General features: G+C 43.4%; 1 protein-coding gene across 1 annotated transcript in view; it reads right to left on the bottom strand.

Moving 5' to 3' along the window:
* SLC24A3 (solute carrier family 24 member 3) overlaps nucleotides 1-27,004 on the bottom strand; it is a 530,173-nt gene that overhangs the window by 21,156 nt on the left and 482,013 nt on the right. The window contains exons 9-14 of the mRNA XM_006163634.2: nucleotides 25,910-26,043; nucleotides 23,936-24,096; nucleotides 22,929-23,199; nucleotides 17,351-17,517; nucleotides 13,223-13,337; nucleotides 11,236-11,348 (exon numbers count right to left, since the gene is read on the bottom strand). Coding sequence (XP_006163696.1) covers nucleotides 11,236-11,348; nucleotides 13,223-13,337; nucleotides 17,351-17,517; nucleotides 22,929-23,199; nucleotides 23,936-24,096; nucleotides 25,910-26,043 — 961 coding nt within the window. The remainder of the gene's footprint in view (nucleotides 1-11,235; nucleotides 11,349-13,222; nucleotides 13,338-17,350; nucleotides 17,518-22,928; nucleotides 23,200-23,935; nucleotides 24,097-25,909; nucleotides 26,044-27,004) is intronic.

A 27,004-nucleotide genomic window follows, 5' to 3' on the forward strand; every position in this document is an offset into this window, starting at 1 on the left:
AGAGAAAGAAGATAAGTGACAAATCGTACCTCAGGGGCATGGCTATGTCATAATCCCTTCTCCTCCAGTCTCCTCTTGGGATTTTGGGCACCCCCCCCCAACACACACACACACACACACACACACACACACACACACACAGACTTGGTATATTTTTCAAGCTGCCAGTTCTGGGACCTGAAATGCAGAGTTGGCTATGTGTGATTTAGTGCCTTAACCATCACTCCACCTGCTAGCCTATCATTTAAGTTTTTAAAATTCAAAATGAAATATCCTTTTCCATAAATGGTGCTGAAACATCTGGATATCCATGTGCAAAAGAATGAAGGTGGGCCCCTACTTCACACCATATACAAAATAAAATCTCCTTAATTTCCTTGAGGTGTGTGAACTGTTTATTGCTTACATTAGTAAGTAGTTTTTGCTTACAAATGATAGGGCTTACTTTGAATATTTGTACCTGTGAAATAAAATGAAAGCCTCCTTTGCATTCACTAGTTACAGAAACAGCAGCATTTAGACGAAAATGCAACGTGATGTGCCTTTCTCTAGAATATTCACAACAAAATTCTCCCCCAAGAGGACTCACATGTGTGCCATGCCTATCGATAATCAAGCAGAATGGCCTATTTCTCTCCCTGCTTTCCCCCCTATATTTTAAGGGCAAAGGAGACCTTCAGTTGTAGAAATATTAGGTCATTGGAAAAGTCATGAGGTATTTTTTATGCTTTTCTATGCAAAAATGTGTCATGACTTTCTTGATGACCCAATAGATGTGGCTCCTGTATAAATGCAGCAGAATGACCAGTGTGACCCAATTCTGTCCTGTTCAGATGGGAAACACAAACTTGGGCCAAGTGTCTAATAGGGCTTGAATCTCTGTTTTCATGATGTCACCCTGTTAGTAGATGTTGGGACCTGAAAGGGGTATGTTTTCATAACTGTGGGAATTACTGATATGAGGATTATGTTTAATTTTATGTTCCCTGAAGAGTATTGGAATGTGGGGACCAGGAGTTAGCGTAATGGCTATGTCGCTGGACTCCCACGTAGTCGACCGCGGTTCGCGTCCCGGACCCGGTGGCTTAAACTCACGCCGGGCGCGTGTGCATGCGTGCCCAAGATCCCAAGAGGAAAATGGAGGAGAAGGGATTGCGGCATGACCATCCCCTCTGGGGGGTGATTTCTCGCTTTCTATCTCTCTATCTCTGTCTGGTGAGCGCACGTGCCCTATAGCAAAAACCTCTCCAAAAAAAAAAAAGAGTATTGGAATGTCAGAAGGAAGGCAGATCATTAGAGAGATTATTTATGAGATGCCTAATTGAGTTGGAATTACAGGCCTGACATGTTCAGTCGGGAAGATACAAAAGTTTTTCAAACTGGTTTACTTTTAGGATGAATTCTGAGGTTTTTAAAATTTTTTTCAATGAAGTTTTTGCTCTCACCTTCCATGATTATACCCTGTAATCCCAGTAAAAATAAAAAAAAAATTAAGTACAATGGTCCTTAAGGACATTGGAAAGATTCTCATCTGCTCTTGCCGATCCATTCCTCTTAGAGAGAGTCAATGAGATAAAATGTCATTATTCAGGAATTGATTTTTCAGGTTATTTAGAGCACAGGTTCTTTTCTTCCTTTTGTTGCCTGCTTTTCAACCACTGCCTTTCAGTCATGATTGGAGGAGATGAAAAGCAGCCGAAACTCAGATAGGTCCGCCTTTTACTTATTCATGACTTCAACACTAGGTAAATGGGAAAGTGAAACAAAGCGGATTACACCAGACAGGCTGTTGATGAACTCATCAGCTCCATATACCTAGTCTGAGTTAAAAGGCAAGGAAGCCATCTTTATTGGCACCAGTCTGAGGTGCCAATCAAGATGAGATGTTAAGATAACTTTGGAAATGAAATGAGGGATAGAGCAATGCACCTAGAAGAGAGCACTTGGATAGAAAAATGAGACCTCTTTGATCAAGCATGACCAAATAATAGCAGAGGGCCACTGAGCATTTTCTAAGGAAATTAGGTGGCATTAACTGCAGGGCTATTTTCTGAGCAGGATATGCAGGTTTGAGGCCAGAGCTGAAATGCTTGTTAACAAGGGAGGACTAACTCAAGGAACCAGTAATCTCCTTTCTCCACCGTTTGTTCATGCAGCATTCTCTCTCTCCTAAAAAATAAATGTTAAGTGCCACCCTGTAGCACCGTGCACAGGGAGTTGGACTCCACATGCCTGTCCATGATTCAAATTCCAGCGCTGGTGGCTTGATAAACAACTGGGCCCATGTGTGTGAGTGCCCCAAATTCTGATGGGATGTGGAAATGGAAGAATAAGAATGGTAGTATGACTATGCTTCATTAGGGGATGCTGTATCTCTCTCTCTCTCTCTCTTTTTCTCCCTCTCTGGGGAGCACGCACACCCTCTGACAATACTAACTAACTAAATAAATGTTGAACCAATGATTTTTAAAAATATAGGTCTGGGCCCAGCCACAGTGGCATGTGTTCGTAAGCTGCTGCCACACCACAGGTTGAAGCCATATAGGAGGCTTGGGTTCAATTCTTAGTCCAATAAGAAAGCTGGGTATGGTGGTGTGGGCCTGTAGTCCCAGCTTCTTGAAAGTTGAGGCAGAAGGACCAAGACATGGCAAGACTCTGTCTGTGTTTATTTATTTTTGTTGTTGTTGTTGTTGCTATAGGTCACATGCACTCATTGGAGACAGACAGAGACAGAGAGAGGGGAAGTGAGAAAACACCCTCCAGGAAGGATGGCCATGACACAATCCCTTTTTGCAATTCTACTTTTGGGGTTTTGGGCACACATGCACACGCTCTGGTAAGTTTTTCAAGCCAGGACTTGAACCATGCAGTCTGCCTATGTGGGATCCAGCTGCCTTAACTACTACACCATTGGCTGGCCCTTTAAAGGGACATCAAATTATGAGCCTATCCATATCTTCATATCTCAGCCTGGACCTGCAGTGTCCTTCTACGTATGAAAGGTAATATTTGATGGAAGCTAAGGTAAATGCAATGGAAAATCTACTCATGGGTTCCACAACATTCAACACGTTTCTCATGGCTTGTATGTACCTGCTCCATACTGTGCACCACAAGGAGGACAGAGATATGAAAGGCTTGGTGTCCGTCCTCACAGACCTTCCTGTGATCAGAATAAAAGAGTGCCAAGAAGTAATAGAACTGGACAAATTAAGATGGGGGGGCAGAAGGCGGTGAGTGGTTAAAGTGCTGGATTCCCATGTGGTTAACTGCGGTTTAAGTCCCAGACCCCGTGGCTTGAAACTCACACTGGGCACATGTATACGTGTGCCCAAATTCCTGACAGGAGAATGAAGGAGAAGGGATTGTGACGTGGCCTGCTCCCCCCTGCCCCGCCAGGGGGTGATTTCTCACTTTCTGTCTGTCTGTCTTTCTGGTGAATGTACGTACCGTATAGCAAAAAACTCTCTCAAAACAAACAGAAGATGTAGGGAATATTGCCATTTTGAAAAATAATACACTACTTAATAATTCCAGCTCTTGGAAAATAATATAAAGAGATCACTTGCAATGTGGATATAAACTTAAGTACAATCTTGCTATAGGGCGCGTGCACTCACCAGACAGACAGAGAGACGGAGAGACAGAAAGGTAGAAATCACCCCCCGGGGGGATGGCCACGCCGCAATCCCTTCTCCTCCATACTCCTCTCAGGATCTTGGGCACGCACACACATGCGCCCGGCGTGAGTTTTAAGCCACTGGGTCCAGGATGTGAACCATGGTCAACTATGTGGGAGTCCAGTGACATAGCCATTACGTTAACTGCTGGTCCCATGTACAATCTTTATAGCTCTGTAAAACCTGATAGATTGATGTACAAAGATATCTGCAATATGATTATTTGCAACAGTGAAAATTCAGAAGCAACATCTATAGAGCAGCAGTTTGGTCAAATAGATTTTTGAACATCCACTTACCTAAATATTAGGTCACCTTTGAAGATTATGTTTCTAATGAGATTTTAAGTAAAGTGTGTCTGTTAAAATAAAAAGTATAGAAGGCAATGTGAAAAATTGTCAGGGGATATAGGCTGATCTCAGTATAGGGTAATCTCAGCTAGAAAGAGAAAAACATGCTGAGATCATAGCAGGTATCTCTGGATTAGACTATGAATGATTTTTCTTTTCTTTTTTTTTTTTTTTTTTTTTGTAGGGGCTTTTTGCTTTAGGGCGTGGGCACCCACTTTTTGCTATAGGGCGTGTGCACTCACCAGACAGAGAGAGACATAGAGACAGAAAGCGAGAAATCACCCCCAGGGGGGATGGTCACGCCACAATCCCTTCTCCTCCATTCTCCTCTCGGGATCTTGGGCATGCACACACATGTGCCTGGCGTGAGTTTTAAGCCACCGGGTCCAGGATGCGAACCGCGGTCGACTACGTGGGAGTCCAGCGACATAGCCATTACGCTAACTGCTGGTTCCCGAGACTATGAATGATTTTTTAAAAATTTTATTTATTCATTCATTTATTTGATGAGAGAGAGAGGGAGAGAGAGAGAGAGGAAAAAGCAAGCCACCAGGTCCAGGATTTGAACTGTGATCAGCCATGTGGGAGTGTCCAGTGCCTTAACCACCATGCCACCTGCTAGTCCCAACCATGGATGATTTTTATTTCATCCTTTTAAAATACAGTGTCCAGTAGGCAACCATAAGCCACAAATGGCTGGCTATATACATTTTGATGATTACAATTACATAAAATTGAAATATTCGGTTCTTCACTGACTACATGAGTGCTGACAAGTTTCATGTGGCAGGCGGATACTGTAGCAGTGCAACTAGAGAACATTCCATCACTACAGAAAGTTCTATCAGGCAGGCACTGCTCCACAGTTTTCTCTAACTTTATATAATGTACATAAGTTATTGTATTATTTTATTTTTGTTATTCGACAGAGACAGAGAAAGTTAGAAAGTGCCCTTCCTGGGCGCATGGTCACTCTGCAATCCCTTCTCTATTTTTTCCTTTCTTTCAGGAATTTGGGCATGTATGCACATGTACTTGTTGTGTTTTTCAAGTTGCTGGGTCTGGGACTTGAACAGCATAGTCTACCATGTGGGATCCAGCTGCCTTAATCACCATGTCACTGACTGGCCCATGAGTTAATTTTATAATCAGAAAAAGAACATTAAAAAGATTATACACCATGACCAGGTAGGCTTTATTCTAGGGATACAGAGTGATTCAACATACACAAAGCAATAAATGTAATTCATCACATTAACAGAAGGAAAGATAAAAAAAAACCCATATGATCAGATCAATCAATGCAGAAAAAGCATTTGGTAAAATACAACATACATGCATGATAAACACTCTCAGCAAAATTGGCATAGAAGGGACATTACTTAGCTTAATAAAAGTCGTATATCACAAACCCATGGCTAACATATCATACTGAATGGTTCCACTAAAAACTGGAATAAGACAAGGCTGTCCACCTTCTGCATTCCTTTTCAGAATAGTAATGGAAGTCCTAGCCAATGTTATCAGACAAGAGACTAAAAGGCATTCAAATAGGAAAAGAAGACGTGAAATGATCTCTATTTGCAGATGATATGATAGAACATCTAAAAGAATCCACCAAAAAACTCCTAGAAGTGGTAAGTGAATTCAGTAAAGTGGCAGGATACAAAATCAACAAAGAAAAAAAATCTATAAAAGGAACAGCAGATGGCGCAGTAGTTGCATCACTGGACTCCCATACAGTCAACCACTGTTCGAGTCCTGAACCTGGCAGTTTAAAACTCACATTGGGCATGTTTAAGAGCATGCCCAAAATCCCTAAAGAAGACTAGAGGAGAAGGGATTGAGGCATGGCCATCCCACTGGTGGGGGGGTGGGGGGTGGGGGGTGTGATTTCTTGCTTTCTGTGTCTCTGTCTCTCCAGCAAGTGCATGTGCCCTATAGCAAAAATCTCTCTCTTAAAAAAAAAAAAGAGAAAAAAAATTATAGCATTTTTATGCACCAATAATGAGTAAACTGAGGTAGAATTAAAGAAAGTAATCCCATTTACAATAACCACAAAAGAAAAAAAGAAAAAGAGATATCTAGGAATAAACATAATCAAAGGGGTAAAAGATCTCTACAAAGGGGACCAGCAGTTAGTGTAATGGCTATGTTGCTGGACTCCCATGTAGTCAACCACAGTTCACGTTCCGGACCTGGTGGCTTAAAACTCATGCCGGGCCCATGTGTGTGCGTGCCCAAGATCCCGAGAAGAGAATGGAGGAGAAGGGATTGTGGTGTGGCCATCCACCCTGGGGGGTGATTTCTCGCTTTCTACCTCTCTGTCTCTCTGTCTGTCTGACGAGCACATGTGCCCTATGGCAAAAACCTCTCCAAAAAAAAAAAAAAGATCTCTACAAAGAAAACTGAGAAAGCCTCAAAAATAAATTAAAAAAAAATACAAAAGAGGGGCAAAACATCCTATGTTCCTGAATTAGAAGAATTAATATAATCAAGATGTCAGCCTTACCCAAATTAACCTACAAGTTAATACAATTCTGATTAAATTACCAGATATTCTTCATAGAAATTGAAAAAACAATCTGAAATTTCTTTGGAATCCTAAAAGGCCCTCTATCACCAAAGCAATACTGTGCAATAAGAATAAAGTAGGAGGCATCTCCATTCTTGACCTCAAAATATATTACAAAGCTGTGATAATCAAAATAGCATGGTACTGGCAAAAAGACAGACATGTGGACCAATAGGACAGAATAGAGAATCCCCAAATAAACCTCAAAACATACAGCCAATTGATTTTTGACAAAGAGCACAAGACAATCCAGTGAGAAAAAAAAAATCTCTTCAGCAAATGGTCCTGGAAGAACGGACATCCACTTGCAGAAAAATGAAACTGGAGACCCCTATCTCTCACCATCAACAAAAACCAACTCTAAATGGATCACAGATCTAAACATAAAACCTGAAACCAGAAAGCTACAGTAGAAAACACAGGAGAAACTCTTGGAGACATGGGAGTAGGCAAAGAATTCTTAAATAAGATCCCCAAAGCACAGGCAATAACCCTGAAAATAGACAAGTGGGACTACATCAGAGTAAAAGGTTTATGCACAACACAAGAAACAATAATTAGAGTGAAGAGACAGTCCTCAAAATGAGAGAATGTACTTGCAAACTGTGCCTCAGATAAGGGACTAATAATCAGAATCTACAGGGAACTCAAGCAGTTTACCCCCCCCCCACACACACACAATAATCCAATTAAAAATGGGCAAATAAGCTGAATGGACAACTCTCCAAGGACGACATATAAATGGCCAAGAAGCTTATGAAAAAAATGCTCAGTATCTCTTATCATAAGGGAAATGCAAATCAAAACCACAATGAGATACCACTTAACTCCAGTCAGAATGGCTAAGACTAAAAAAAATAATAAGTGCTGGTGCAGCTGCAGTGAAAAGGAAACCCTCCTACACTGAACGGGAATATAAACTTGTATTGCTACTGTGGCAAATATGGAAGTCCCTCAAAGCCTACAAGTAGAAGTACTGTACGACCCAGAAATTCCACTTTTGGGTATCTACCCAAATGACAGGAAAAACATTGGCACATCCATGTTTATTGCAGCATTATTCACAATTGCTAAGACATAGAATCTACCCAAATGTCCAAGAGCAGATGAATGGATTGAAAAGATGTGGCACATATACACTATGGAATACTACTCAGCCATAAAAAATGAGACACTGGTATTTGATACAAAATGGACCAGTATGAAGACTTAATGCTAAGTGATGCAAGCCAGACTATGAAGGAGGCATTATGTGTCCCTGTTTAATATATACCGAATGTCTGCACTCTATGGCAGAAATGGAAAGACTGGAAGTTATAAAAACAGTGGGAGGCAACTGCAGATACTAGAAACAGTATAGGAGAGGGTAGGTGTTGGGAAGCAGAAGGGGGAGAATCAGGTGAAGAAAGAACATCTAACAGACACAAAAATGAAAAGGTATCTCTTGATGATAAGTGTGTATGGTAATATCTTGGACTAGGCTAATATGCATTGTATTCATGCTAAAAATAATTAAGTATGCTGTAAGGATGTACAGTGATTAATTATAAATAAAAATATATTACAGCTGAAAATAAAAGAAAAAGTAAAAATGCTGATTTGCCAGTTGTAGAAAACCCCCAAGAGATCCTTTAAGCATTGGACAAACAAAATCTAGGTTACTTATATTTTCAGGAAGCAGCAAGCCAACCTTAATGAGACGTTCAAAACAATGAGTAATTTGCTCTCAGTTGGGGTGTGGGAAAGATGTGTTAACCAGAAAAAGAAAGGAGTTTAAGGAGCCAGGATGGGTCAGTGTGTCCAGCACCATTAGGACAGGAGGGGCAGGTCAACCTCATTCTCTGGTCTGTGTGAAAGAGGGAGAAACCCCACAATACGGGTGGATACAGTGGACACTGGTAGCTTAGTAACACCAGTGAAAGGTTATTCAGCAAATCTCTCTTGTCTGGAGTCCACTCTCAACCAGACAAGCCAGATCGGAGGGACTGCTGGTGCCCACTGTCATCTGTGTCTCTTCTTTCTGGTACACAGCTGCACTAGTGACCCAGACTCTTCCCGCACGTAGGTGGGAACAGTGACTTATCTGGGCAGTGGAATAGGCCCAGATGGGCACAGACCACTTCCAAACCTTGTCAAAAAAAAAAAAAAAAAAATCAGAAAGAAAGAAAAAGAAAAGAAAAAGCACCACATGGGGCTGGATGGTGGTGCAATGATAAAATGCAGAGTTCTGTGAGGCAATACCACATGGGAAGGTTCTCAATTCAAGTCTGGAGACCTCCCTGGATGCCAGGTACATGTGTGTCCATGATCTGTGACTGGCCGAAGGCTGGGGGTGGTGGACTGAGGGGTTGGCACCTGTTAGAGGTGCCCCCCCCCCTTACTCCTCTCACTCATGGGAGAAATAAATAAGCTTTAAAAATGCTCTGCACCATCTTTCATGCTCTTGTTTTCTCTGCTTTCTGTTTGGCTGGAGGAGAAGGAAGGACTCTAACATGGTAGAACTGTTGGGTTGTCACATTTTTCCATCATGACTTTTCTGACGACCCAATATATGATAAAATAAGTTCCAATCCTTTAGTTTCTGCTTGAAAAAGTCCCTAGGAGCTGTCAGAATGAGAACATCTGTGATGAAATCTGAGTAAGAAACAAACCTTTTTTGGGTTACTCCAGTGGGATTTCGGGCTGTGCAATATAATAGCTGACAATACTTTTTCTGACAAATGAAGTAATCATTTTAACTTCTGTGTGGGAAATGTTAACACAGCAGGTCTGGCTACTTAATCCTTTATGCCTCCAGGGGAGCCTGGAACCCGGGCTGAACCTTGGCCAATCCTTGGGAATGTGGTGCTTGGAATGTCGCTGACTGATGATGCTGATTTGCACACCTGAAGCAATGGCGGGTGCTGCTGCTGCTTGTCGGGACTGCTTAGCAAGCTTCCCGCTGTGTCCGTGTATCTGGTATCCATGCTGGGGCTCTGCCATTCAGTTATTACAGCTGTTCGTGCAGCAGGTGCGGACTTACCTGACGAGCCCTCCCTGGAAGCCTCAGACTCCAGTGGACAGCTCTGGACAGAGACATCTCACATCTGTCCCCACAGTTCACAGCTGTGGAAAATGCACACACCATGCAAACCCGTAGGGAAGGAGTTGAAAGCCTGTCCTGACCTCTCTGGTCTGTTCTTGCTACTTTTACACCATATCCTTTGTTATAACAAGCCTGAGCCATGAATATAACCTGTTTTTGAGTCCTGTGAGTATTCCTGGTGAATCACTAAACTTGAGGTGATTGTGGGACCACCAAAATATATCCCATGTAAGATCTTTCTCAAGAATACAAAGAATAAATCATTTAAAATAAATAGACGTTCTGCCTGGCATTATATATCTTTTTTTTTTTAAAGAATGATTTTATTTAACTTTATTTATTATTATTATTTTTCAGTTTTATCAGAGAGAGACAGAGAGAGAGAGAGAGAGAGAGAGAGAGAGAGAGAGAGAGAGAAAGTGGGAAAGCAAGCCACCAGGTATAGGACTTAAACCACAGTAGGCCATGTGGGAGTCCAATGCCCTTCACTACCACACCACCTGTCGGCCCCCTGGCCTTATATATCTTACCATTTGTTACTATCATCTGTTGATATTCCAGCCTATCTATCAAAACTCTTGTGAATTTGGTTGACATGAGTCAATTCATGAGAGCCTGACAACAGTTCCATTCTTTGGCCTGCACAACTTAGGAAGGTCATCTGGAATCCTGTGACCACCCAATCACGACCCCCTTTCAGTGGCCAACCTGAATGACTGCTCTCTTCAGTGTCTCTTTCATGCATTGCTTAACATGTAAGAAGATGAGAGTCCAAACATATTAGAGTCCAAATATACAAATATATATAAATACACTAGATGAGAGTCCAAATAGAACAGAGCAGGCACTGGCAAATTATGACCCATGGCTAAATCTGAACCCCCAACTGTTTTGGCATAGCCCAAGAATAAAGAACGGTTTTTACATTTAAAAATAATTGCCAGAGGATGTGTGAGTTTATTAGAGAGAGACAGAGACAGAGAGGGATTTGGGGTACACATCCACACATTTTGGGGTACACATCCACACATGCTTGGTGTTTTTCAAACTGTCGGGACCGAGACTTGAACTATGCAGTTGACCATGTGTGATCTAGCTCTCTTAACCTATAGAGCATGGGACCAGACCGGGTTTTACATTTTTAAATGGCAGAAAAAAAAATAGAAAGAAGTGCACTATAGCATGATGTGACAATTATATAAAACTCAAATTTCAGTTTCTACAAATAAAGCCATTTTGAAACAGCTATGCCCATTTGTTTATGTATCTATGGCTGCTTTTCCACATAGCAGAGTCGAATAACTGTGACAGCGATCACCTAGCCTACAAAGCCCCAAATATTTTACTATCCGGTCCTTGACAGAGGGAGTTTGCTGACCGTTGCTCCAAAGTTCTGACTGTCCCCATAAGCCTGACTTCGGAAGGACTTTGACAAGGAGCATTTGTTCCCCACTCAGGGTAACCATTTCCACACCTCCTCTGCTCTGTGACAAAGCCCTAGTGACCAAGGCCCCCTAAGGAGAAGTTGTGGAGAAAATCACTTACGTAGGATCCATAATCCACAGCCAGGGTCTGCAGAGCCCAGGGGAGCCCCAGGCCAATCAGGATGTCAAACACGTTGCTCCCAATGGAGTTGGACACGGCCATGTCCCCCATCCCTGCCGGGACAAGAGGTCACTCGAGTGAGGGAGGTGATGCCATCAGTACACAGGGCCCCTTCAGGACTCCCCCGCGTTCGGTCTGATGGCCACAGAGCAGTTTTGCTAGCTCACATACCTGGTTCTCTCAGGCCGTCACTGAGGTAGAAGATGACAATGCCACTGATTATGAAACTCAGAAATACTCATTCTATTGAAATGTTGACCTTCACCTCAAATATGCTCACTGACTAAACCTAAGTGATTCACAAAACCAAATTCTGTACGTTTTGAGACTTTCTTAGAGGAAGGAATAACTCCACAGTTAACTCCTCTTCTACAGAGAGGCCCACGAGTTCATCGGCTCACACACGTTCCCTATCATCTCCCACCTGCTCCATGCTGCATTCAATTCTTCTGAATAACTGAGTGACATCAAAAAGCAATGGAATCAGGAGCCTGGTGGTGGTGCAGTGGTAATGTGACTGCACCCACATGGGCAAGGTCCTGGGTTCATGTCCCAGAACCTCCTTGGGCATGCTGGCATGTGTACCTGTGACCTGGGCTGGTTGAGATTAGGGGTGGACCATGGCATCGAGACCGTGTTGGGGGTTTCTCTCCCCTCTCTCTCAGAAGGAATAAATTAACTAATTAAAAAATAATGTAATCAGTAGAATTTTGTGAAGCCTTCTAGAGGACGCTGTGAAATGTCGTAGCTACACAACGTGTATGTGGAAAATAAATGCCCTCCAGTGTAAGTCAGGCATGTAAATGAGAGAGGGTGCTGAGAGGCCTGGCCATATGGGCATCCATCTGGGAAGGTGAATGTGAATTGGTTTTGAAAGTGGGAAGGGCCCGTCACACACTGAAAACTGACCTCTGGCAACTACTACTTTGTGGGGTGCTGTGGCTGAGTGGACCCTAATTAGTCATGGGGTCTGACCCCTCTAAGCCTCAGTTTCTTTGTACATGAAATAGAGGTAGGGGGACCAGCAGTTGATGTAATGACTATGTTGCTGGACTCCCATGTAGCTGACTGTAGTTCGAGTCCCTTAAACTCATGCTGGGCCCATGTACATGCATGCCCAAGATCCCGAGAGGAGAATGGAGGAGAAGGGATTGTGGCATGGCCATTCCCCCTTGGGGTGATTTCTCGCTTTCTGTCTCTCTGTCTCTCTCTTTCTGGTGAGCGCATGTGCCCTTCGTGTGAGGCCATGTGCCCCTAAAAAAAAAACCCAAAAAAAAAAAAAAAAAAAAAAAAAAAGAAATAGAGGTAGGATGGTCCCTAGTCATGGAGTTGTTCAAATTAAATAAGATAACATACCTAAAATGCTTTGCTCAGGTTAGCCATCACTAATTTGCTCCTATTTTTTTTCTTTTCTTTTTTTTCTCTAGGGTGCGAGTACTTGCCCAAGAAACAGAGAGAGAAAAAGAGACAGAAAGCAAGAAATCACTCCCCCAGGGGGATGGCCATGTCACAATCCCTTCTCCATTCTCCTCTTGGGATTTCGAGCATGTATGCACACACAGCTTGAGTGAGTTTTAAGCTGCTGGGTCTGGGACTCGAACTATGGTCAACTATGTGGGAGTCCAGTAATGTAACCATTACACCATCTGCGGATCCCAATTTGTTACTATTTTTAATTATAGAAGGATGGCAATACACCCTCCAGATGGGACTGTCCTGGAAACATCTCTGCCTTCCTCGAGAGTGGAATCTTCTGACTCCGTTTCCTGTTCTGACCCCAAGTAACCTTTGGACCAACTTAGCATTGAAGTCCCCCATTGCTCCCTCCAAGCTGGGATTTGGTGCCCCGTTAATCACCACACGGACCCTCCAGGGAGGGAGCACTTCCTTCCTTCCCCTCAATGCCCATCGCCACTGGAGGTCCCACCTTGTCTGGCCACGATGAGGCTGGCCATGCAGTCGGGCACACTGGTTCCGGCGGCCAAGAAGGTGATGCCCATGATGACGTCAGGGATCCCCAGAGTGTAACCGATGATAGTGACCTGCAGGGAGCAGGGAAAGGCAGTGAGCGAGGGCTGCATGTCCCACCTGCCGTGGCTCTCTGGATGGCGCACACTGGGACAAGGGCTGCTTTCTGTATCAGTATGGAAGGCAACAAGCAGCGTGTGGACACAGGCCAGGACGGGGCAGACACAGGCTTCGTTGGGAGCTTATGCTTTCCACCGAAAGGTTGCCTTTTCCACTTGTTCTTTTCAGGAGAGGCAGGTGGTTTGAGAGAGAAGAAATAATTTACAAGGAAAAACATTATCATGACAGAATATTTGAACTCAGGGGGGCCCTGGGAAATCCAGAACAGACGACTGCTACATAGTGCTTGGAACTGGAGCAGCCACTTCAGGAGAGGCAGGATGGGAATTTACGGGAACCAGAAGGGGCTGGATTTGTTGGAAAAGCCATGACCAGCTTGGTCTTTCCTTTCCCTGGAAGGTTAGTATCAATGTCCTTATCAACGTCCTCTTCACCATCAGGGTCCATGTTCATTTAGACCTTAGGTGCTGGGAGATGCTCGTACTTTTTTTTTTTTTTTTTTTAATAATTATTTTATTGGGGCCTGGGAGATGTGCATAGCTGTTTTTGTTTTTGTTTCTGTTTCTTTCTTTCTTTCTTTTTTTTTTTTTAAGAATTATTTTATTGGTGGGGCCCGCAGGGTGGAGAATGAATGAATAAATAAAATAAAATAAAATAAATATTTATTTAAAAAAAAAACCACGAATGATTTTATTGAGGCCAGCAGGTGGCATGATGGTTAAGGTGCTGGACACTCCCACATGGTCAACCACAGTTCGAGTCCCGGACCTGGTGGCTTGCTTTCTTACTTTCCCTCTCTCTCTCTCTCTCTTTGGTCAAATTAAATGAATGAATAAATAAAATGAAATAAATAATTATGTTTTTAAAAAGAATGATTTAATTTAACTTTATTTATGTATTTACTTTAAAAAATGTGACCAGGGAAGGACAGAGTGAGAGAGAGAGAGGGAAAGTGAGAAGGTAAGCTGTCAGGTCTGGGACTTGAATTGCTGTCAGCCATGTGGGAGTCCAACACCCTCAACCACCATGGTTCCTGCCAGTCCCGATGCTCATGTGCTTTAACTTATTTAAAACAGTGGACCAGCAGTTAGCATAATGGCTATGTTGTTAGACTCCCATGTAGTCGACCGCGGTTCGTGTCCTGGACCTGGTGGCTTAAAACTCACGCCGGGCACGTGTGCGTACGTACCCAAGATCCCAAGAGGAGAATGGAGGAGAAGGGATTGCGGCGTGGCCATCCCCCCTGGGGGGTGATTTCTCGCTTTCTGTCTCTTTGTCTCTCTCTGTCTGTCTGGCGAGCGCATGTGCCCTATAGCGAAAACCTCTCAAAAAACAAAAAAACAAAAAACAAAAAAAACAGTAAGGCTGCCAAGGAAGTGCTACATTATTTCTATTTTCCAGATGAGAAAACAATTGGGGAAGTGGGTGCCCAAGTCACATGCTGCCCATAAGTGGAGGGGGTGGGGGGCTGGAGGTGGGGCAGACAGACCCAAGTACAGGCAGCACCTGGTTTTACATGGAGGGGTCTTGCCAGAGGTGGAAACAGGCGGTCCTAAGCTATGGCTTCTATTCCTGCCCCAAGTTTCTGGTGAGACAGCATAACCAGGGAGCTGGCAGCAAGAGGCAGTAAGAGGAAAGGAGACCAGTTCCCTGTGTGTAGGCCTAAGAAGGAGACTGAAACGAGGGGTCATTTCAGGATGCCACCTGCTCTCCCCAGCTGGGAACAAACTGACAGGAAATGGAAGCCATGCATAGTCAGGAGCACATCTACTGTCCCTCCTAGGCTGGCCTCTGGGAGACATCCACATACGAAACCCTGACTCCACTCCAATAGCCACGAGCACGCCTTCCCTGTCCAGAGGCTTGGAGGGTGTGCATTAAATCCACTGAGACGCCTGGCTCGACCCTCTTTCAAACCAGAGACTTTACCTTACTTCCTTTTGGTGCTGAATTTAACCTGGGGGTGGGCTCAGGGCTTTCTGACTTCCAGTCTGCAGGGAGAAAAGTGAGATGCTGGAACACACCATGTCTCTGTTTTGCAGCTCTGACCAGCCTTTGTGAAACGAAGCTCCAAGCATCCTGCCAAACCTTGTTTTTCCTTGCTAGCCCTCCGCTCAGTCCCTGTAGGAATCTGGTTTGGCTCAGCTGGATCTGGCCTGCTGCATACTCACTGTTATTATGATGTGGTCAAGTCTGGAGTTTTAGGGAGCCGATTACCCAGATGGCTGGGGCTGGTTCTCTAGCTTATTCTAGTTCTCTGTCTTACTCCTGCCTATTTCTCAGGTCTTGTCAGAACTTCCTCCAGAGAGGAAGGAGGCAAACAGAGGGGAGCAAACCTCAGTTTAGCTGGTTAATTTCCTGGTTAGTAGAATTCACAGAAAACCATTGAGCACTTTGCCGTCAGGGACGACCACACTATCCTCTAAACCTAAATCAGAGATCTCACTCAATTAATATGACAAATAAAATAAATAATGAACACAGGATGAAGCAAAAACCCTGGCTATAAGATTTTGAATTAAAAAAAAAGTTCACAGGGGCTGGCAGGTGGCATGGTGGTTAGGGGTGCTGCACTCCCACATGGCTGACCACGGTTTGAGTCCCAGACCTGGTGGCTTGCTTTTTCATCTTTTCTCTTTCTCTGTCACTCTGTCTCTCTCTGGCCACATTAAAATAAATAAATAAAGTTAAATAATAAAATAATTCTTTAAAAAAATGTTTGTGATAATGAGGCAAAGGATGATAATGAGTTCATTGTGTCAGGTTTACAAATTGGCTGTTTTCTCCAAAATAATCTTTTCACGACTTTTTTTCCTCTTGAATTTAATTCTTCAGAATTTATACTGCATTTTTCTCTAGTGCTCTAGCAAGATTAGCTGGGATTTACATAATTTTGTCATGGCTTTTAATTTCTGCCCAATTCCAATATTAATGCATTAGGCTTGTTCTTCAGTTAAAAAGCACAGTCCTAACTGGGCGGTGTGTTCTAGATGCTGAGTTCCCTAAAATGAGATTGGGGCAGAGGCTCTTTTTTTTTTTGAGAGGTTTTTGCTATAGGGCATGTGCACTTGCCAGAAAGACAGAGAGAAACAGAAAGCAAGAAATCACGCCTCAGGGGGGATGGCCACACCACAATCCCTTCTCCTCCATTCTCCTCTTGGGATTTTGGGCATGCATGCACACACGCCTGGCGTGAGTTTAAGCCACTGGGTCCGGGACTCAAACCGCACTCGACTATGTGGGAGTCCAGCGACATAGCCATTATGCCAACTGCTGATCCTGGGCAAAGGCAATTTTGAGCCATCGTCCCACAACCAGCATCTATAACCAGTTCATTATTTTAGCCTTAGAAGGCATTCTTGAGTGGTTACCTAATCCAGTGTCCTCGCTTTTGGTCGAAGAAACTGAGACTCAGAGGAAGTGGCTAGACAGACTGAAACATCACTCCCCAGTTCTTCACACTTGTCCTCCATGTCCTTTCCCTGTGACCTGGTTGCTCTTGCCACTGGAGTAGGTGCAATATATTTCCAATGAAATGTGGGTGAGAGTGACTGTATGACAGTCCCAAGTCAAGACCCTAGGAGATATCTTGTGCTCCCACTTGCTCTCTTGCACTCCAATGATATACCATGAGAAGATCATTCCCCAGGTAGCCACTGGTCCAAAGAAAATAAGCAAATGCATGAACTAGACATGGCTGCAACTAGCTGCCTGATTCAAACATAACCATCCTATAGCTTGAAGCAGAGCTGCCTGGGTGGTCACAGCTAAGATTAATCAGATGTGTGAGCAGGAGTATCAATGCTTGTGATTCTAAAGCATTATGTTAGGGGTGGTTTGTTATACAGCTTGTTGTATTAATAGCTGACTGATACATTTACTGGGTTGAAATCCCAACTCTTATTCCCTTCTAATCAAATGCATTTTTCTGTCCATGGCAATGTCATGGAATCCTCAATACACTCACCATCCACACCATCATGTAGGAAAAGGCTGCAATCCACAATGTGGAGGAAGCAAACGTTGCCATAAACCATTTCTCCCAGCGGGGCTTGTTGCAGTTGGGTACAGTGAAGTATAACACGAAACTCAGTGGCCAGGTGAATGCCCATTTCATTGTTTCCAGTTTGCCAGCTGGGGAAAAAAAAATCATTTAGTTTAATTTCTCCATTCCACTAGCTCTCCGCCTGGCTTTCCTGATATTTATGAAGGATCCTCCAAAAGTTCATGTAAAATGTGTAATATAAAAAATTCATATAATAGATTTCCAATTTATTTTACACAAGCTTTCTAAATCCCCTTGTACATCCTAATTGATGGCCCGTGAACCAAACCCTGCTATGTTGCTCTTTTCTTAAAAGACTCAAATGATTTTCTACCCAACAAAACCTGATAATCAAACATAATAAATTAAAAAAAATTATTACTGCCTACCTGCTAGTTGAGTTTCCAAAATGATAGGCTGAGTCACTTCTGAGTAATATCGGACTAGGGGGATGGTTGGGCAAACAGACCAGGTAGATAAAGAGAATGGAGATATTCAGGACACCACAGGGAGTGGAACACATCTGTCTGAAGTGGAGTTGGGACACAAGGGGGCTGAGGAGACCACTTCTATTCTCCTCATGGTTTAGGAACTTAATTTTCCCCCCAGATTTTAAATCCTCATTGGACACAGCGCCATCTAGTGGAGTTTCTCAACATTGTCTGCCAGGGTGCTGAAATATCAGAGGATTTGAAGAGTCAAGGCAGTCAAAACACCACTTGAATGTTTGTATTCCAAGCTGATAAGAATTTGCAAATGATGAATTGCTTTCCACCTCACTAACTACCTGCTACCACTGACAAGATGATGGATCTCTGCATGCTTATCTGCTTCTACCGTCTCTGCACTGAGAACCTTGTGTATTAGACACTGGAAATGCTTGTGAATTTCAATGACTCTATAGACCATCCTCGACTTACAATTTTTGACTTTAAGATGGTGTAAAAGTGATACACATTCAGTACAGACTGTAATTTGAGTACCTATACGACACTCTTTGTCTTCAGTACTCTAGCCAGTACATTCAACACTTCATTATAAAATAGGCTGTACTCAGCTTTGGGCTAACGTAAGTGTTCTAAGCATGTTTGAAGTGCTAAGATGCTTGGTAGTGGGGAACCAGCAGTTAGCATAATGGCTATGTCGCTGGACTCCCATGTAGTCAACTGCAGTTCGAGTTCCAGACCTGGTGACTTAAAATTCACACCAGGCGCGTGTGCACGCGTGCCCAAGATCCCGAGAGGAGAATGGAGGGGGGGAGATTGTGGTGTGGCCATCCCCCCTGGGGGGTGATTTCTTGCTTTCTGTCTCTCTGTCTCTCTCTGTCTGTCTGGCGAGCACACGTGCCCTACAGCAAAAACCTCTCCAAAAAAAAAAAAAAAAAGATGCTTGGCAGGTTAGGTGTATTAAATGCTCTTCAATGTAATGATATTTGCAGTGTCTGACGGATTTATAAGGACATAACTCCATGTAAATTGAGAAGCCCTGTACTGCCATGAGTTCCTTCTATCCTCAGATTTGCTCAATGTTTTAGTCCTTTGGATTTTACTACCATCTCGTTGAACTGTTACCTGACTTCTGGAATGACATATGTATACACCAATGTGGTTCTCACTTCAACTAAGATACAGAACACTTCTATCTTCCTTTACCTCTTTCTATTCAGCCCCCCCCTTTTTTTTTTTTTTTGAGGGTTTTTACTATAGGGTGCGTGCGCTTGCCAGACAGAGAGAGACAGAGAGACAGAAAGTGAGAAATCACCCCCCAGGGGGGATGGTCACGCTGCAATCCCTTCTCCTCCATTCTCCTCTCGGGATCTTGGGCACGCACGCACACGCACCTGGCGTGAGTTTTAAGCCACTGGGTCCGGGACGTGAACCGCAGTCGACTACGTGGGAGTCCAGCGACATAGCCATTACGCTAACTGCTGGTTTCCAGCCTCCTCTCTCTTATCACCATAGGTTAGTTTTGCCTGTCTCCCAAGTTTAAATAAATGAAATATTAAATTTTATTATTTTATGTGTCTACTTTCTTTTATTCAATGTAATGCTTTTTTATTTTGGGGATTTATTCATGTGTTGGCAATCCATTCCTTTTAATTGTTCTAGAGTGTTCCATCCTACGAATATACTATAGTTTGTTTATCCATACTCCTGTGGGCAGGCACTTGGTTGGGGTCAGTTTTAGGATATTACAATCAAAGTGACTAAGAACATTAGTATTATTTTTAAATTTTGCCAGAGAGTGTGTGTGTGTGCTGGAGACAGACAGAAAGAGAAAGTGAGAGACAGAAGGAAAGTAAGAAGGCATCTCTCCTGGGGAATGGTCATGCTACAATCCCTTCTCTATTTTTCTTTCCTTTTTGAGATTTTTGGGCATGCACATACCCCTATCATGTTTTTCAAGCTGCTGTATCTGGGACTTGAATCATAAAGTTGGCTGTTGGGGTTCAGACACCTTGGCCACCACACAATGGGCTGGCCCAACTATAACTATTCTTGTATAAGTCTTTTGGCGGTCATGTTTGAAAGTTGCTGAGTCATAAGGTGGCTATTTGTTTAACTATATAAGAAACTGTCAGTTTCCTAAGTGATTGTAAGATTTTATACTCCCTCCAGAGTTAAGGATATCTATCATCTATCTATCTATATCTATCATCTATCTATCTATCTATCTATCTATCTATCTATCTATCATGTATCTATCTACCTATCTCTATCTCTATCTCTATCTATCTATCTACATCTTTATATATTCTTCAGAGGTTTTTGCCATAGGACTCATGAGCTCGCCAGAGAGGTAAAAAGAGATAGTGAGAGGAAAAATGAGAAATCACCCCCCAAGGGGAATAGCCACACTTCAATCCCTTCTCCATGTTTCTCTTGGGATTTTAGGCATGTATGCACATGTGCTTGGTATGATTTTCAAGCCACTGGGTCTGAGATTCACATGGTAGCTGGCCAAGTGGGAGTCCAGTGACGTAACTACATTTCATCTACTGGCCCAGGGAGATATGTTTTATTACAACACATGGAATGGTGGTTAATAAATGTTTAATGAGGTTTATTTCAGGTCAGTCCCATGACTTGGTGGTTAAGGAAGCTGGATACCACATGGCTGATCACATAGTTTGAATCCTGGCCCTGATGGCTTCAAAAACATACGCATGTATGCCCAAAACTCCAACAGGGTAGAGAAGTGGAGAAGAGAAGCCCACTGGAGGGTACTTTCTTCTCTCCCATTCTCTTTCTCTCTGTCTCTCTGGTGAGTGCAAAAGTTCTCTGGCAATTAAAAAAAAAGGGAGAGGGTCTTTTCCTATTAGCTATTAATACTATATATGTTGTTCAAGTTAAGATTTAGGGATGGTCAAATGAATGATTAGAACAGTGGAACTGTGTCTGGCTGGATTACAAAGCAAGGAAACAGTTGACTTAAAAAGGACTTTCCGATGCTGCAAAATCCACAGTCTTCCCAGATCTATGGATCCTGTATGTATCTTGGAATTCTGTTTGTTCCTAAATCCGGCAATGAGTAATAAGGCTTTTCTCCATGTGGGCCTTTTGGGATTCTCCTCGCTGATCTTTCTATGGCTGATGTTCATCTCAGGGCAAGAGGGACTTTGGTTTAAAATACACACCCAGTTAGGATCAGCAGGTGACACACTGGTTAAGGTGCTGGATTCTCAATGGCCTACCACTATTCGAGTCCTGCACCTGGTGACTTGAAAATCATGCTAGGCATGTGTGCGTGCATGCCCAAAATCTCAGGAGAAGAATGGATGAATGGAAGTGATTTCTCACTTTTCCTCTTACTGTCTCTGTCTTATAGCAAATGACTAAATAACTAAATAAATTGAATAAATAATTTAAAAAAGATGTTTGTGTCCTGGTTGATAGGAAGAAATGTGACCAAGAGATATGTCCAAAGTTGGCAAATGGATAAAGGGAAAATATCCTTTTTTTTTTTTGCCAAGGTACTGCTAACAGGCAATGGTTTACTTTGGCTGGGCAGAGAGTTGGGGTATGTATATCTCCGGATGAATATTTTCTAGTTAGTTTTGTTGAGTATTTGACAAGGCTGAGATCTTAGGGGCCCTGAGCAGGCACAGGAGCATACGGGTTTCATTGTGGTCCCCTGGAAACACAGAGCAGCACCTCAGGAACACAGCAAGACCTTGCATCCAGAAATGACAGAAGATTCTGGCACTCTGCGGCCAGGACCCACGACTAAACTGGTTTTCAAGTGGATCTAGCAATCCTTCCTCAGACAGTCCTTATGTGAATTCTAAGAACCCAGAGGGTGCGCTCATGTGAAATAGAATGTGAATTAGACCAGAGCACGCAACCCTGAAATAGAAGCTTCTAGAAGGTCTAGCATTCTTTGGGTATGGCCCACTTGTTTCAATAATGGGTGGAGTGAAGGCAGGTGACAAATTTATGGTAACAGCTGAGTTCCTGTAGGAGGTGGCAGTCAGGCGAGCAGGAGCGACCCTGATACCTGAGGTAGTGAATGTTTTCACAGGCCCTGCATCTCCCCCTTTGAGGAGCCAGGGAGCACCCTCACCAGCCGCATCACAGAGGATCAGGTAGGGCTGGGGTTTTTGTGTCCAGGTCTGCATCTTCTAGGGCATCGATCCAGGAGATAGCAGGTCATGGGATAGGGAGGGAGCAGAACGAAGATAAGGACAGGAAGTAAGAGGAACTGGGGGAACTGGGTCAGATTCACTGGTCCCCCAGGGCTGGCCTTGGTAGGACAGCTCCTCTGGCCAACTGTAGTAGGATGGCAGAGAGGAGTGCATGTTTCTCCTTGGGAAACTAAGCTGCCTCACCCACAAAGGCCATGTGCACGTTCTCTTTAAGAGGGACCTTCCTCCACAAAGTGTATTTGTAAAAGAGCTCCAATCTCTTTTACTTTCTTTTTTTCTTTCTCTCTTCCTTTCTTCCTTCCTTTCCCCTTTCCTTTCCTTTCCTTTCCTTTCCTTTCCTTTCCTCTCCTTTCTCCTTTCCTTTCCTCTTTCTTTCTTTTCCTTTCTCTCTCTTTCTTTTTTTTTCTATCAGAGGATGTGTGTGCTCCCCAGAAAAAGACAGAGAGAAAGGGAGCAATAGCGGGAAAGTGAAAAGCACCTTCCCCCATGGGGAATAGTCATGCAGCTATCCCTTCCCCATCTCTCCCTCCTGTAGGAATTTTGGGCATGCATGCACATGTGCAGAGCGTATTTTTCAAGTTGCCAGGTCTGGAATTTGAACCATGCAATCTGCCACATGGGATCCAGTTCCCTTAACTGGATCCCGTGTTTTAACCAGTGGGATCATGTGCCGTCATCTTGGTCATCTTTGGCCCTTTCACAACAGTCTTGCTCACTGTAGTAAGGTAAATAGTTTTGTGTTCCTACAGAGATATTTTTTGGAATAGAATGGTAAAAAGATCATTTAAGTCAAGGGCATCCACTCAGTGGTCTCAAAATACTTCCCAACCCCAGCCTGGATGTTGGACCTCTTACAGGGAGGGTCAAATGGTGTGTATGGTCCTTCATCATCATCCTCATCCTCCTCTTCCTCCTCATCATTGTCATTGTTCTCGTTGTCCTCGTTCTCATTCTCTGTTTCGTTGCCAGCCTCGGCAACAACATCGTCCCTCCGAGTCCCATTCACGCCCCTGTCTGGGGCACTGCTGGGGCCTGTTCCATTCTCCACGGTGTGTTTGACTGGGATTTTGATGGCCACCTCAGATTCCCCATTGGTGTAAGCCCTGCTGTTTATCAGTCTTTGTCTCTGGAAAGAGAAAAGCATATTCTTACAACCGTCAGAGGGATTGGGAACACCTTTTACCCAGAACCAAGCTACTGGGATCTCTCCCAGGCAGCTGACAAGGGAGTGCTTCTGGAAGACTCTGGAGTTAAGTTTTAAATGATTCTTCACAGTAATAACCAATTCAGACAGCCTTCTTCTGGGAGGAAAGACGAACCTTTTTTAATCCAGTGGAATTTACAGGTCCCTTTAGAAGAAAATTCTTATGTCTGGGCTGTGCACTTCTTGGGTGCCTGTGCCCTGTGCTGTTATTTTTCTCCTCCAGATTGTAGGAATCCCTTGGCCCTTGTATGAGAAAGTCATACCTACAGTTGGACTAATGCATCAGGTTGGCTGTCATTCCAGAGAAAGGGATACACAGGACAATCCAGGTTGGACATTTTGGATTTCTTTAAACTATGGTCTTTATTTTAAAACAAGTTCATGTCAGGGGGCTTTATTTGATTGGAAAGATAAAAGAAGGGAAGAAGAAGGGCAGGGCAGTTGTTTTACATAACTGGGAGCTAGACTAAGTCTCTCTGCTTTTGGAGGGAGGACCAAGGCTCAGGAAATACAGTTGGCTGAGTGAGCAAAGGCATTGAGAAACTGCTGAGAGAGATCACGGTGAAACCGAGTGAGGCGCTTCTTCTTTCAAACCAGGGACCTTTGTTTCCTTTCCTACTCCTGTCCAAGGGTAAATGGGTTGTGCTTTGGCAGATACCTCATTGATCAGCATGCGGCTAGCCATGGAGAGCCGGGTCTTGGGGGGGAAGTGGCTGGTGATCATGATGCGAAGGCCAGCCTCGGAGAAAGAAAGCTGGTGGGGGTAAGCCGACAGCAGCTCGTCCACCATGATCACGGACGCTTTGCGGTGGAAATTGGCTGGGGAGTGAAATACACAAAATAACATTTGCAACCAGGAGCAGGAGAGAGGCATCCATTCACTCACTCTTCTTTCCCTTCCTTACTCTTCCTTCTCTCACACCCTACCACCTTTTCCTCTCATCCATCCATCCATCCATCCATCCATCCATCCACTCATGAGGGTTTCAGTGAGCAAAGTTTAAAGAAGAGTCAAAATCTGTTTTCTCGTGGGTCTTTGGTAATGACTTGAGGCAATTTAATGATTGAAAGGGGAAGAATGATTGATAACTTGAGAGAATTCCTTCCTGTTCTCAAAAGATTCTTTTCCCACCATTCAGATCTGGAGCACAGGAAAGATCTCAGTAATCTTTAGTAAGCTCTTAGGCCCATACCGAGCTGTTAAAAGCCATAGAATTGACTTTAGTGTGAAGTAGAGGGCGTGGTAGGGAAATGTACACATTCTCATAGCCCACACTATGGCAGAGTTGTCTAGGAGCTGGGCAGGTAAGCTGCTCACATTACAGAAGACAGAGGTCCAGAGAAGGGTTGGGACAACTGTGCAATGATTCAGTTGGAAAAAAAAGTCCTACCAAGACCTGAGCCTCCTCCCCATGAGTGATCAGTATGTTCATGTGACTCAGGCACCTGGCCACAGCCTCCCTTGGGACTCACTCCTGTTTTCCAAGTCACTAAACTGTGAAATGATCTCAGAAAACACTGACTAATGTTATGTAGCTCTCTTTGGTTCCCTAAGAGTATTCCTTCTCTGGTTATAAACTACCCAGAAGAGAATAAACTAGATGAAGATCTCATATGCAGTAACAGCATGTAACTTACAAGTCTTTTGTTAAATGTACTTACAGCCATTCAGAAAACTCTATCATATATTTGATATTCAATACCAAATAATTAACCTCTGAGATTTCAAAATCAGAGGTATATTGGAAAATAACATATATATATATACATACATATATATATATATATATATATATATATATATATATATACACACATATTGTTTTTCCTACAAAATAACTCTATCAGACCAAGAAGAATTAAGCACACATATTTTAAATGGAAAGCTTAAAAAATTAAAAGAAAAAAGAAAACACATTGCAGGCAAAATTAAATGATGATTTTCTGAGTCCCTCTAAGAATACTATTTCTTAGAGAACACCATATTCTTTTCTTTCATAAACTGACTGCTTTGTAAGAATATTAGCTACAAATATTATTAGGTTGTTGGGAAAGCCATGACATAGTTTTCTATATAAAATGCATCATGACTTTCCCAACAACCCAATATTTTGAAAAGAAAGGTAATTTTGCAGTTTGGAAATGGAGTTAATGTAGCCTGAAAGTGAATTTGAATATAGTCAGACACTAATAACCCCTGTCATTTCTGGAGCATTATGCTACATTCATATGCTTTGTTTGCTTCAGTCATTACAAAGATGGGTCCCATTTCTCAGAAGAGAAAACAGGCCCAGAGAGGTTAAGTAACTGGTTTTATGGTCATACCACCCAAATGTGTCAGAACCAATAACTGCAAACCTGCCGTCTCCTCTCCTTTCCGTCTTGTTCTTCTTTCCCTTTCTCGCTCCAGTCTATTCGCTGCCTAAGAAGCTCCAGGGATATCTGAGCTGGCTCACTGCCAGGTAAGAGTGGCTCTGTGATACAATCAGAGGAGAGGGACTGGACCCTTCTGTCTCCATTCTCTCCTCTCTTTGGGTGGTCTTCTCAAGCCAGGTGGTTCTGGACCTGGTTACATGTAGACAGATGGGCTCGTATTCTACCACGTCCTTCTTGGACAGGGTCTCCCAGTTACCTTTCTTAAGTAGCACCACGGTTGCGTCACAGTTGCTGCTGTCATCGATTTCAGCATTGTTGGCCAATCCGTTGACCATGTTCCCAGCACCTTTTGTCCTCCTTTCGAAGCATTGATGGATGCAAGCGTTGTATCTGGGTGAAGCGATAAGTGGGAAGAGTCCATCAGCACTTGCTGTTCCTCCAGTTTCTGACTCCCACCAAGTGATCCCAGGAGAGTCCTCAGTCTGGGTACCTGCATGGGACCTCATGCCTCAACTTGCTATTGTTCTTATTTGTCATCTCATTTCCCCTGAGAATATACAAGCTGTCCTTTCCCAATATTAAGGATGTATAGTAAGTGCTATATAGGTAAATAATGGCACACTGCTTTCTCTGCAACCTCATCAGTATCAGTGAAGGCAGGCATCTCTGGGATTGAGCTCTCTTGCCTAGTCTGTACATGGAGAGACTGTAAGCGACCCAGGGAGGGGGGTCAAGATCTCTCTCCCCTGGGCTGTGTCTTGGAAACCAGTGTCCTGAGAAGGAGGAGACCTCATCCATGTTGTTTCCCAGAGGCTGTGCTTCACTGCCTACCTGTCACAGGCTGACTGACCATTTAGTTATTTGTTTTCCTAAGGCCACAAGTTGGGATCCTGTGAATCTCTATTACTGCTGTGCCATAATTCTAGTCCCAGTGGGTTCTTGGCTTTATAAAACATTCTGGGCTAGATTCTCCAGAATGATCAAGTGAAAACACTTGCAGTGGTTCTTACAGTGCTGGCTGGGGCAGATGAAGGGGAAGATGCTTATATACATTCCTAGGATGTTTTTAACAGGCAAATGTTCTGGTCCCTTGATCTTTAGTATTTGAAAATTCTCAGAGTATTTCTAGAAAACTCAAGGGCAAAGGTGGTTGGCCATGGCTTAGCTGCAGTGGCGTAGGTGGTAGTATACGGGTCTCCAGTGTAGAAGCCACATAGTTAACTGGGTTTGGGTCCCAAGTTGACCTGAAACACCAGGTGCACATGCACCCAAGATCCTGACTTGCTGGAGGGCTGAGAGAAGGTGACTACAGTGAGATGAGACCCTGTTGAGGGTATGTATCTTGTTGTGT

The sequence above is a fragment of the Tupaia chinensis genome, unplaced genomic scaffold, assembly GCF_000334495.1.
Source record: "Tupaia chinensis unplaced genomic scaffold, TupChi_1.0 Scaffold142716_1, whole genome shotgun sequence".
Lineage (NCBI taxonomy): Eukaryota > Metazoa > Chordata > Mammalia > Scandentia > Tupaiidae > Tupaia > Tupaia belangeri.